At 37.0% G+C, this 12,458-nt stretch overlaps 1 protein-coding gene across 4 annotated transcripts in view; it reads left to right on the forward strand.

The window, feature by feature from the left end:
• LOC139730358 (alpha-1,6-mannosylglycoprotein 6-beta-N-acetylglucosaminyltransferase A-like) overlaps positions 1 to 12,458 on the forward strand; it is a 44,726-nt gene that overhangs the window by 5,272 nt on the left and 26,996 nt on the right. For 3 of the 4 annotated variants that reach the window (XM_071641225.1, XM_071641224.1, XM_071641227.1), the window contains exons 3-4: positions 4,958 to 5,173; positions 7,434 to 7,460. In XM_071641225.1, the coding sequence (XP_071497326.1) occupies positions 4,958 to 5,173; positions 7,434 to 7,460 (243 nt within the window). The remainder of the gene's footprint in view (positions 1 to 4,957; positions 5,174 to 7,433; positions 7,461 to 12,458) is intronic. The other variant, XM_071641226.1, reaches the window with a different exon arrangement.

Below are 12,458 nucleotides of genomic sequence, written 5' to 3' on the forward strand. Positions count from 1 at the left end.
GAATCTTCCCATGATACCCTGAGAGATTAGCGTATACACAGTGTAATTGAGTACCTGCAATACAGAAACACGGAGGAGAAAGGTTTTATTACCAAGAGAGTAGTTTAGGGTCTGACACTTGCCTGCTACGCATCTCTCTACATTATCGTTACATTCGAGTTTTTTTTTTTTTTTTTTTCGGGGTGGGGGGGGGGGAATGGGATGGTGAGGGTTATTGCTTTTCATGCTATCATTTTGGGAATGTGAAAAGGGCAGGGGGAGGGCTTGACACTTGCTGCCTCTAAGAGCATCCTCCTGTAAAACCAAAAATTTTAATTAAATAATATGCATATTAATTTCCGCACATTTCGCAAAAGCCAAGATTTGGGAAATTACGATGTGCTGTAAAAGTGGAAATTTTTGCGGTTTTGAAATTTTTGCGCATTTCGCGCAACCAGAAACTACCGCGAAAATAAAAGCAGGCGAATATTTTTGCTAGCCATATGTTCCTGTGCGTGATGTCTTGATTCCGCGGAATTAAAAACATGCGAAATTCTTCTTACCGGCCAAGTGCGAAAAATTAGTTGCGCGAAAATATCCACTTTTACAGTAAGGCACACAAAAGTTTGTGTACGTTCTAATGAATTGGATGCCAGTGGTATACCCCCACTCCTCGGCTCCACACAACCCTGTATTAATTCAGTATACTGTACACTTAAAGGGATCATACAGTTTTGGTTGAGACCCAATTTTGGGTTTCTATCTAAACATTTTTTTGGTGAAATAATGAGAAACCTCTATGAGGAATTCAATATTTATTTGATGAAAATTGGTTTTGAAATGGCTGAGATATCCAAAAAAAGCAATTTTAATAAAGTGTGGGACCCACACTTTATTACGAATGCTTTGTTTTACTTTGTTTTTGGATGTTTCAGTCATTCCAAACCCGATTTTCATCAAATAAACTTTGAATTCCTCTTAAAATGATATGCTCTGTACTATATCATAAGTATTTTCTTGTTATCTCACAAAAAGGTAAAAGCCCAATTCTCATCTCCACCAATACTGTACTATCCCTTTAACTGTATGTTGTACAATGGACACAAAACAATAGTGGAAAATGCCAACTTGACAAGGCAGTGTAGACATTGTCATACAAATACTGTAAAACTGACAAAGTTCTTCTGACAATGTGACATGGATGTCTAGTTGCACAGTAGCTGCACTACGAAGTACTGTATGTTGTATAAATGTGCATTGTCTTTAAAGGTTACTGTTTACCATTGGGAGCAGTGATTTAAAGAATATTCAAGATCACATTTGATGCATTTACATTGTATAAACATACACTATAAATGTAGGTCAGTTGTATCACAAAACATCCTACCATGTAACAATTTTGCAATAAAGAAGGAGATATCACTATTTTTTTCATCAAACCGTAACTGCAGACAGTTTAGTCTAGATATAGGAACATTCTTAAGACTGTTGTTCACATTTTGTATGGTATTATACTAAATATTGATTATACTGATTCAGTTTTTTACATTGGTCGTTTCTATCCCTCACTCACATTTTAGAACTATTTTGAAACACTGAATCGCGGTTTTTGTTTCATCTGCAAAATGGTAAATAATGCCTTTAATGTGTGTGATGCAAAGCTACAGGCACCTACATGTACAGCCCGAACCCTTATTGTTCACTCATTTGAATACAATGGAAAGTGATTTCTTAGATTTCCCTCTTCACATGTATATGATCCGTCTTTCTGTACACTGAATACCTTGTCCTTGTGCATAAATTAAATACACTGTATGTTTGATTTCATTTTCTGAAAAAAAAAAAGAAGTACTGTTAAACGGTGTGTTCAGTCAGCATAAAAATACACATTCCAAAGACAGGATTCATGACTAAACTTAGTTTTTGCATCTCATTGATGAATAAAATCTTGTACATTGGTTTGCTAGCATGGTGACAATACCTTGATTTCCACAAAATTGGGGGGGGGGGGGGAGGAATGGGGGAAATAGAGAATGGCTGCTTATATATTTCAGGAATCTAATTCTAAGATTGTGAACACCATTCATCTTTATTGAAATGGCATGTTTCAATACTCCCCTATAGTGTACTCATGCATCATTCAATTTAGTTTGAAAAATGCACATAATAGTTTGTATCATGGAGTGGGCACATAATGTGTGCAGCTATGTATATTTACAAGTTCTAGATCGACAACAAAGTAAAAAATGTACATTGTGGGTGTGCACAGGTTGTTTGGACATCATGTACTTTAATGTGCAGTGACAACAAAGAAAACCAGAAACCATAGCCTGTCATCATTGAGTTTTTGTGTGTCATTGGTTTGCTCATACATGTAATAGGAGGAGTTGTTTATAAATACAACTGTAATGTGGGGATACGCCTGATGATTCTATTGTCCAAGTTTCTCTCTGAATCTGGGATAGAATTCATTCATGTAAAAAAATGTTTGATTGTACGATTGTACCCTGTTTTTCTGCACAAGTGTTGCGTGACTTTACAATGTATCAAACTGAACTTTTGACTTCCGCATCACATTTGATAAAGTACAGTCAACATATAAGTTGCTATAGGCGTACATGTACATGTACAATGTATGCTTGCTTGCTGGTAAAAATGTCAGGGGATTGCATGCATTTGGATTGGAAAGTTGCTTGTCTCAAGTAAAAAAGGTAGCTGTAATCTTGTCATCTATGTACTCTACGTGACATTTCCTTGCCACAAAAAACTTTTTTTTTGGGGGGGGGGGGGTGGGGGCTACCATACGTTGTAGCAATATTTGTATCATATCTATCACTGTGTATTGTAGGTTTCACCTAATCTGAACAAAGGTTATAAAATGAAAAGTGAAACACATATGATGCAAGTTTGTTCAGAATGTATAAAGGTATTGCCTATTTACTGGTAATCAAAATATAGAACATATTTCCCATTTTTAACATGTTTTTCAATGAATTGAAATACAAAAGGTTGTTTATTAAATTGTATGTGCAGGGATTAAGTTTACTTCTCAAATTTGATTAATTAGCAGTTTTGATCAGTGGGAAAATACTTTTATCAAAGTTCTGTATAGTCCTACAGGTTGTATGTAAAAAAAACAAACAAAAACAAAACAAAACAAAAAAACTGCTACATACAAGAAACTTTGTATGTAGTGGAGTAGAATGCATCTGAAGCAAATTGCAATGCCATACCGGGAAAGTTATTCCGTGATGAGTCATTGTGAAGGAGGAGTTGTGAGTATTTATAAAGATTCCAGAAGGTGATTACATTGAAATAAGGAATTGCTGTTATCTCAGTGCATGTGAATAGGTTTATGAGGAGTTTTGGGGGGCTTCAGTCTACGAGGAGCTTAAAGAGACTGTACAGTACTGGTTGAGGTAGGGATTCATGTTTTGAACATTCCTAAGTGAGATAATGAAAAGCCTCTTGTGAAATATGAAAGAGCATGTAATTTTAAGAAGGATTCAATGTTTATTTGATGAAAATTGGTTTTCAAATGGCTGAGATATCCCAAAAAGTGCTGATAATAAAAGGCGACATGCCCCAACTTTATTAGTATCTCTTTGTTTCACCTTGTTTTTGGATATCCCAGCCATTTCAAAACCGATTTTCATCGAATTAACTTTTGATACCCCTTAGAACTGCATGCTCTTTGGCATCTCATAGAGTGGTTTCTGAATATCTCATAAAACGTTAAAAGCTAAATCTTCACCTCGACCAGAACTGTACACACCCTTTAAAGGACAAGTTCACCTTCATAAACATAAGGATTGAGAGAATGTAGCAATATTAGTAGAACACATCATTGAAAGTTTGAGGAAAATCGGACAATCCGTTCAAAAGTTATGAATTTTTGAAGTTTTTATGCAGTAACCGCTGGATGAGAAGACTACTGCAGTGTGTGAATAACTTAGATGTCACATGCGTACAACAATATAAGGAAAATATAAAGAGAATTTCACAAAATTTCATCTTTTGAAAAAAGTACACATTCCCCCGACTCGTTACCGACAAATGTTATGGGTAATATTATTCCCCCTGCCTTTAGAAAGAGGCAAGTCAAGTGCTCTTTTATTATGCGCAAAAAGTGAAAATATGTTGAATTTTCTTTACATTTTCTTTATACTGTTGTACGCATATGGCTCACAAGCTGTAGTAGTCTCCTCATCCAGCGGTTCCAACACAAAAATTTTAAAAATTCATAACTTTTGCATCGATTGTCCAATTTTCCTCAAACTTTCACTGATGTGTTCTACTAATATTGTTGCATTCTCTCAATCCTTATGTTTATGAAGGTGAACTTGTCCTTTAATGATCATTAGTCCTCTTGTTGTTACCAGGGTGAGCTGCAGCATTTATCTCATTAATTACACAGTTATGTGCTGTTTGGTCAATGCTTGTTGATGAGACCTACAGATGGACTAGTGTCTGGAAGGTGCCCGGGCTGCAGCTACGTGATGTAGAAATGATTTAATACCTCACTAGTTTTACATTTAGATTTGAATAGGCTTTGAATATGGTTTCGGGTAAATATCCATCCCCCCATGGACAAATTACAGTACCGGTATAGCAGAACTTAATTTAATTCTTGGATTACAAATTTCTGTTGAAAAGGTTGCCTAGGCATGGTAAGATACTAAAGGTGTATTTTTTTTTTTTGAAGCACAAAAACTCTACCTCTATGTCCATTGTGTTGTCAGTAGAAACTGGAATACATGTATGTACATGTATGAAACGTAGTACAGCTATGTTGGCCTACAGGTGTACTTCAATATCTGTGTTAATCCAAACAAAGACATGTTTTGGAAGCATATGACAAACATTCAGTGATCTTGGATTTGAACTTTAACTCTGTTTTTCTGCTTCTTTCCATTTCTCTTCTTGTCCCTGTCTGTCTGTCTGTCCACTTCTCTGTTTGAATGTCCATCTCCCACAGACCTGAAAAAGACCATGGCAGTGTTACTAGACAGCATCCTGGAGAGACTGGGAAAGTTGGAGAAGAAAGTGGACAACGTGATAGTCAACGGCACCCAGGGTTTCCTGAGGAATTCTACCAACGGCAAGGAGGGGCAGAATGGAGAAAACCAGGAGGGCGGCGGAGGGGATGGTCACAAGGGGGGCGACTCCAAGGAGGGAGTGGACAGTGCCAAGAGTGAGTACCTCTTCCCTTGAGCTTTGTCTAGAACATCTGTGATACATGTAGGTCTGGTTTATAAAAACCCATATGAAGAGTTTGAATGCAAAAACCGATACCTAATGCCATTTCTAAAGAATGTTTTTTAAGAATATCAGGTCATTACCAAATGAAAAAACCAACAAAAACTCACTAGATATGCATTTTTAGTTTAGAGCAGATTTTGAAAGTGCAGACTTAAGCTTTAAAATGATGCAAAACTCAATTCAAATGGACTCTCCTATTAAACCTACATACTATGTAGATACTGGAAAGAAAGCACACTCGGGAAAAGTGTGTACTGAGAGAAGAGATTCTTATTAAACCCATTGAGGACGGACTGAGTTTGCTACAACATGCATTTTCCGAAGACACCTGCCCATGTATACTCAGGGACTCGTCCTCAACAGGTTAAGTATTAGGGTTTATTCAAGCGCTTAATCTCACCAAGCCATACTCTGTGCAGTGAATAGGACAAAAACAGGATGTCAAACTGTATCCAACAACAATAAAGGGATTATTAGATTAAGCTGAAATTGAGCAGGCTCTATTGATAAACCCGCTGAGGACTAGTCCCTTGTGTCTATAGGAAATGCCTGTTGTAGCAAAATCAGCCTGTCCTCAATGAGTTTAATAATGCATTCTATCCATGACTTAGATACCAACTTTCAAAGCAGTAGCACCATCCTTTCAAAAGTTATTAGGGTGGAAAGTGAAGAGTTAAAAAGGGTTTTTTAACCTGTTGAGGATGAGTCCCGAGTATACTCGTTCAGGGGTCTATGGGAAATGTGTGTTGTAGCAAAATCACCTGGTCACACTAGTCTGCATTAAAAAAAAAAGTAGAAAAACTCTAAAAGCACAATTTCCCAGTCTTTTTATGATTCCAAAATTTAAACTGATGGAGGAGGATTTTTTTTTTCTTCAGAAAATATGAACGACTCAAGATTGATTACATGTAGGCTGACCTGTTTCACATACATGACATATCATTAGTCCTTAAATGTAAAATCAGGGCATGCAACTTTTTGTTGGTTTTTGATGCACAGTCACTAATTTAAAAATATATTATTTTCAATTGTACTGCACTTGTTTTGATACAAAATGAGAAATATTTTTGAAGATTTCATTAAAATAATCATATATAGATTAATTATTTATTTGTTTTTCAACAGCTTAAATCTCAGATATCTCAAGTTGATAAAAGTGGATAGATCAATTTTTGCATTTAAACTCTTTATGTAATATAATGCAAACATGCAACATCGCAACTGCCCCAGAATGTGACTCCAGCAAATAACATTTAAAAATAAAAAATAAAAAAAGAATTAAAAAGTGTAAGTGTCAAATGCTTTTCCTCTTTTTCACAGTTTTTGTGGAGTGATAACTGTTGTTTTCCAGGAATTGGTTTCAGTTTCATATCAAGGTGAAATTTCTACCAGTGAGCTACAGTGTACAATGTACTGTACCTCTATACTCAAGGTACACCTCCTCAGTCTTTCTCTCTAGAGCTGTGTAAAGTCCCATTTCTTCAAGTGATGTATTGATACTGAGTGTCAACCTGGTATTCCAAAAGAATGCACAAATCTTGTCCTTTTATGACGTCGATGAGAAGTTTTTGGATGAAAAAGTGTTTATGAGTGGTGTATATATATAGCAAAAAAGAACAATCCTTGCTGGATGGTATACAATTTACAAATAATACTCATCAGCAAGGGTATTAGTATTAATAGAGTTACCCACAAAAGGTAACCTTTGGAACAGAACTTGCCCAAGGCGATAGCCAAGATAGCCGAGGGTGTTTGGACTGTTTCAAAGATACAATGTACACGGATGTACCGAGTGAGGGTAATTATGCCAATGCCGTAACCAAATGATGTGTATTATCTGTATAGTAAATTATGAAGTAGATTCTCGTCATTTGACAAAATTCCGCAGCAGCCATCTTTGCGGGTAAAACAAAATAGTGAAATCACTACCATTCACGTCGACCATTCACGTCGACCAATCATGCGTCGAGACCTGAAGTGTGCTGATTTAACCGTTCATTAAACAAAGTGTAATGTTAGGCAATATAAATGCCTGGTCATATGTACACTCTCAATCAATTATTTGATTTGGATCTGCTTCATCATTTTAATTATGCCCTTTAATGTACTTTCTAGCTATTAAAGAAGAGGGCTGAGAAATTGATGTTAATAACGTAATACATGTGTACGCGCTCATATCTTTCTGCTGATAGGAAAGGAAACAATAGCTATACTGAATGGTAAGTGTGTTTTGATTTCTTTTATGAGCATGGCATCACTCTTTCATGCAATACACTCCTGAACCTCACATTCAAAGCTTTAATACAACTGCTTTTCCTTTTACAGGTAGGGGAGTTGTCAGATTCAGTGTATACCACCTGTAAGATACATGTACGTGTATTTCATTGATTCAGATGCCAATGGAGAGGTGTCAAAGAAGGGAATTTTCTTATTACATCATGAATTTTGTTTCGGCCACGAGTAAAGAATGATGGGTTTAGATACATATGCCACCTGCCACTTTTTTGTTTGTTTGTTTGTTCATGGTACATACATTTACTTTTACGTGGACATGAGTTTTAGGAATGGTTGATTTTGTGCCCGCTGTGACCATTATTATAAAGAAGGTTGGATAGGAGTTCTACAAATATCCCTTCATAGCGTGCCCTGCATTCACACTTGTCTCTGAGCCTCTAGGAGCTCTTTTAGACTGCCAAAAGAATTGTGAGTGAATCCATGATTAGAAATGTGTTTCCTGCAAACCGAATTATTTTTGTATGTTTTAAGGCAAACTTTTAGTATAGCTTATTATCACATTTTTACCAAACATGATTTTTTTTAAAGTATTTCGGCTACAAGTGTTGTAGATAAAGGTGCTTTTAATCAAGTTTTGCTGCAGTTTTTGTTTGTTTGTTTGTTTTTTGTGTTTTACATCAAAGAATATGACCTTTTGTCACTCAATTCCTCCAACAAACTGCAGATGAATTCTCTTGCATACATTTAATGTATTTGTACAGGGAGCTGTATGTTTGAATGATACTCCTCTGGGGAGTTTGCGACACATCTGTGAGTGACGTTCTCAGTTTGTGGTCAGTACGGAGTTTGATTTCAGCATTTGCACAATCAGGGACTCTAAGAGGAGAAATGTGCTTCAGAAAAATGGTCACAACATTAAAATTCGTGGGTTTTTCCCCATCCTTTTTTAAAGCAATCTTAAAGTGGACAAGGAGGCTGTTCAGTCATCAGAGTTCTTATCTTTTAATAACGGACTGTTCACTCATCAGAAATTGCTGGGAACAGGTTAACAGATACAGCATATCTAAATGGGTTTACAGGTTACTCGGGGAGGGGGGGGGGATGTTCGGTCTTAACGATGTTTGCAAATGTAGTGCATGTTTCTGATTGAGGATGTAGCTCACAATGTGGGTATACGTGCACACATGTAGTGTTTGTTGCCCAGGTTGTGACTCTGCCTTCAGTTCTCTTCCCTGTACCCAACACGTTTACGGGGCAAAAGGGGAGGTAAGGCCTGCTGCTCAAGTATTCGCACCATCGACAGAAATATAAAAAGAGAAAATCCCCTATCACTTTGATTTCCCCATAGAGATCCAAAGACAAGTGTGAATGAAGAGACAGTGTGCTTGCTCTTTGGAAGGATCATGGATGGATCCTCTCTAAACTGCTGGACGTAAAAACCGCAGATCATCCACCACATGCTCATTCCATTGATAGTGTATTCACATGTTGTTCCACCTCTGGGGTTGGAATGCCTGTAATAATGGGGAATGTTCCTCACCTTTAACCCTTAAAGTGCTCAGGGAAAACGTAGTAAAGCTTAAAGGGTGTGTACAGTTCTGGTTGAGGTGAGGATTTAGCTTTCAACATTTTGCGAGATATTCAGAAACCACTCTGAGATGTCAAAGAACATGCAATTCTAAGGGGTATCAAAAGTTTATTTGATGAAAATCGGTTTTGAAATGGCTGAGATATCCAAAAACAAGGTGAAACGAAGAGATTCTAATAAAAGGCGTGGCCTGTCGCCTTTTATTATTATCATTTTTTTGGATATCTCAGCCATTTGAAAACCAATTTTCATCAAATAAATGTTGAATCCGTCTTAAAATTACATGCTCTTTCATATTTCATAAGAGGTTTCTCATTATCTCACTTAGGAATGTTCAAAACATGAATCCCCACCTCAACCAGTACTGTACAGTCCCTTTAATTGCATTTGCCAAAACTTTTTGCCAGCATTCAGTAACCTTTCAAAAACTGGACCTACTGCTGGAGCTTTGCAAAATTTGCAAGCCCATTCATGCAGGTGCACCAGTGGGCCTTTGTCCAACATGGAGGCCTACATCCAACTTTGAGGCCATTGGGACACAAAAGGGATTAGGTGGGATTAGGTAATCTTTCCTCATTCACGATTATAGTGTAGTTTCCAGACATCCATGCCCTAAGGCAGAGAAACCTGTCTAGTGTGTGTGTCCCAATCGGTGAACAAAGTGAAGTGAGGGTTAGAAGACCCTGTAAATAGAGGCAGGAGGGGAAGATGCACCTCTCCTTTCACGCACCATCAAATTCAGTGGTTTCACTCTCTCCCCATGAGTGGCCCTCACATTTTTTTTTGTCTGCAGAACTTGCACTCAAAGACATGCACATATACAACATGTAGTTTTGTCTTTTAGAAACATTAGAATGCAGATTAAATAAAGCAAGTCTTTGTTTTTTCGGCATTGTATTGTAGCAAAAGCACTGAGTATTGAAAAATGTTTTGGTGTCCTTAATAAGCTGCGGGTTTTGCTCTCGGTGGTGGAACATCATAAAGTGAATGCGCTCAGTTTCTGTAAAGTGAATGGGATCTATTTGCCAGGGGGTTCACTGCAGGTGGTGATGGTAGTGGTGGTGGTGGTGGTAGGGAAGGGGGAGTGGGGGGGGGGGGGGGGGGGCATGTCACATGAGTTCATTATCAGTGTCAATATCATCGGAGTTGATACTGTACTGTCACTGGAGTTGATCCTGCCGGTGGAATTAAGTTGACAAAAGTCACGTAACTTTAACATCTGTTCCACATCTTCAAGGATGCCATTAAGTAGCTTGACAAATAGCAAAGTTCGTACTCAAGGTCAAGTGTGGAAGGGAGTACAATTACAATTGTATGATTAGTGTTCTGATAAACAAGCAACCGTTCTAGCTGTTCTAAAGCCGTGGTTGATATTACAACTCTCTCCTCTCCCTCTAAAAGATGCTTTCCATTTTGGGCTCCTGCCTTGCGCCCAAATGGGTCTGATCCAAAAATCAAGAGTGCGCGACGGGACGGAATTTGAATGGGTTTTTTATTTAAAACAAAAAAAGGTTAAGTGGTAGCAGCCATTTATTACTACAAATGTGTTAAGCTTACATGAAGACATCACACTGCACTATGGACAAGATCGGCATCTGTTTTGTTTCCATGGTAACAACATATATTATTAGCGCGACGGGACGGACTGAAAAAATCACTGGTTTTTGTGAAGAAGATTCAAAGGAGAATTAATTCAAAGTTAATGAGCAATACAGACCATGTCATGTGGTGTTTGTTTGACAATGTTCCAAACATCACTTGCACAAATAGAGAAACATCTAGATCTAATAGATTTTATTTTTTAGGTAATTTTCTCAAAAGCTGTTGAAGTCCGTCCCGTCGCGCGACGGGACAGACAAAAGTGAACTATGTACAAAACGAATGGGAAATTCTAGAGAATCGGCTAATTTTTATCAAAATGTATTTAAACTTTGGAAAACACAGTTTTATTACATCTTAATATAGATTAAGCACACCAAGATTCAAACTACTAATGAATGCTGAAAAATTTGACCAACGATTATTATCATAAGGCAAAAAACTCTCATTTTACAAGAATTCTTATACTTTTGGTACAGTAATCCTTGATTTTCTTTCTCGAGGAAAATTACATCTCATGAATGAAAATGTTAAAATGACATTTCTTTTGCTCAAAGATTGAATCTTTCCATCAAGATCTGATCACCAATGCAAAGGCTGGAATCAAAAATTTTACTGCCGTGACGGGACGGAATTAAAAAAACACACTGCTTTTTGAACAAAATTCAAAAAAGAATTGTATCAACGTTGATGAGCCAGACTTGCCATGCAATGTGACATTGTTTTCTACTAATATTCCCTACATTCCTTCAATGAAAAAGCTATCATACAGATCTAATGTATTATAGTTTTTAAGTAATTTCCTCGAAAGGTGTTGAATTCCATCCCATAGCGCAATAAATGATATGCAAAACAAAATGATATGCACAATGTACAAAACAAATGGGAAATTTTCAACACTGACTAATCTGCATCAAAATGTGTTCAAACCTGTGGTTAACACAGTTTTTATAACATTTTAGTGTAGAGTACTAAGATTTTACTAAGATAAGTCTTTTTATTCTGTTCAAGTTGGGGACACTCTTTTTCTAGCCCATTGTGGTATAACAATTTCGTCCCATCACACCTACCATTGCTAACATGTGCAGTCCGTCCCGTCGCACCTACCATTGTTTACATGTGCAGTCCGTCCCGTCGCACCTACCATTTAGTAAAGTCCGTCCCATCACGCGACGGGACGGACATTATGTTGGACAACGATAATTTTGTTATGAATAGAGAATTATTTGATTTTAGTGTCATGGATATAGAGCCCCACTAATTCATTGATACATTGTGGAATATGAGTGACCAAACTCAAGTCTATCATACAGAAAAAATAATAATTTGGTGTCAAAGTACTGAAAAACATGTTTTTTCAAGAAAAAATGAAGATTTTGACCCAAAATTTAACTATAATGAGAAAAATGAATACCAGATATGAATTGCTCCTAGGAAGGGTACTCTATGAAAAGAATCAATGTTTCCCCTACTTTTGTAATTTTTGTGCAAATTACTTGAAAAAGTAATGTCCGTCCCGTCGCGCAAAGAGGGCGCTTTTCCTGTTTTACCGGTAATTTACGGAAAAGTCTGACATTAAATATATTAGACATGTACTTTTCTGAAAACTGCAGATTCTCAGCTTTAATATGATATATAACATGAAATACAAGTGTCAATATGAAAATTTAGTCCAAGTGAACACTATTTTTGGATCGGACCCAAATTTCCTTTCATGCCAATATTAACCTTCAGTGATTTCAGGCAGTTTGGATAACAGCAGCGTTGTCATCATCATAGTAACCCACTAATTCAG

This window comes from Diadema antillarum, unplaced genomic scaffold (genome assembly GCF_040938485.1).
Source record: "Diadema antillarum isolate AM-2024a unplaced genomic scaffold, OU_Dant_1.0 seq00000303_RagTag, whole genome shotgun sequence".
NCBI lineage: Eukaryota > Metazoa > Echinodermata > Echinoidea > Diadematoida > Diadematidae > Diadema > Diadema antillarum.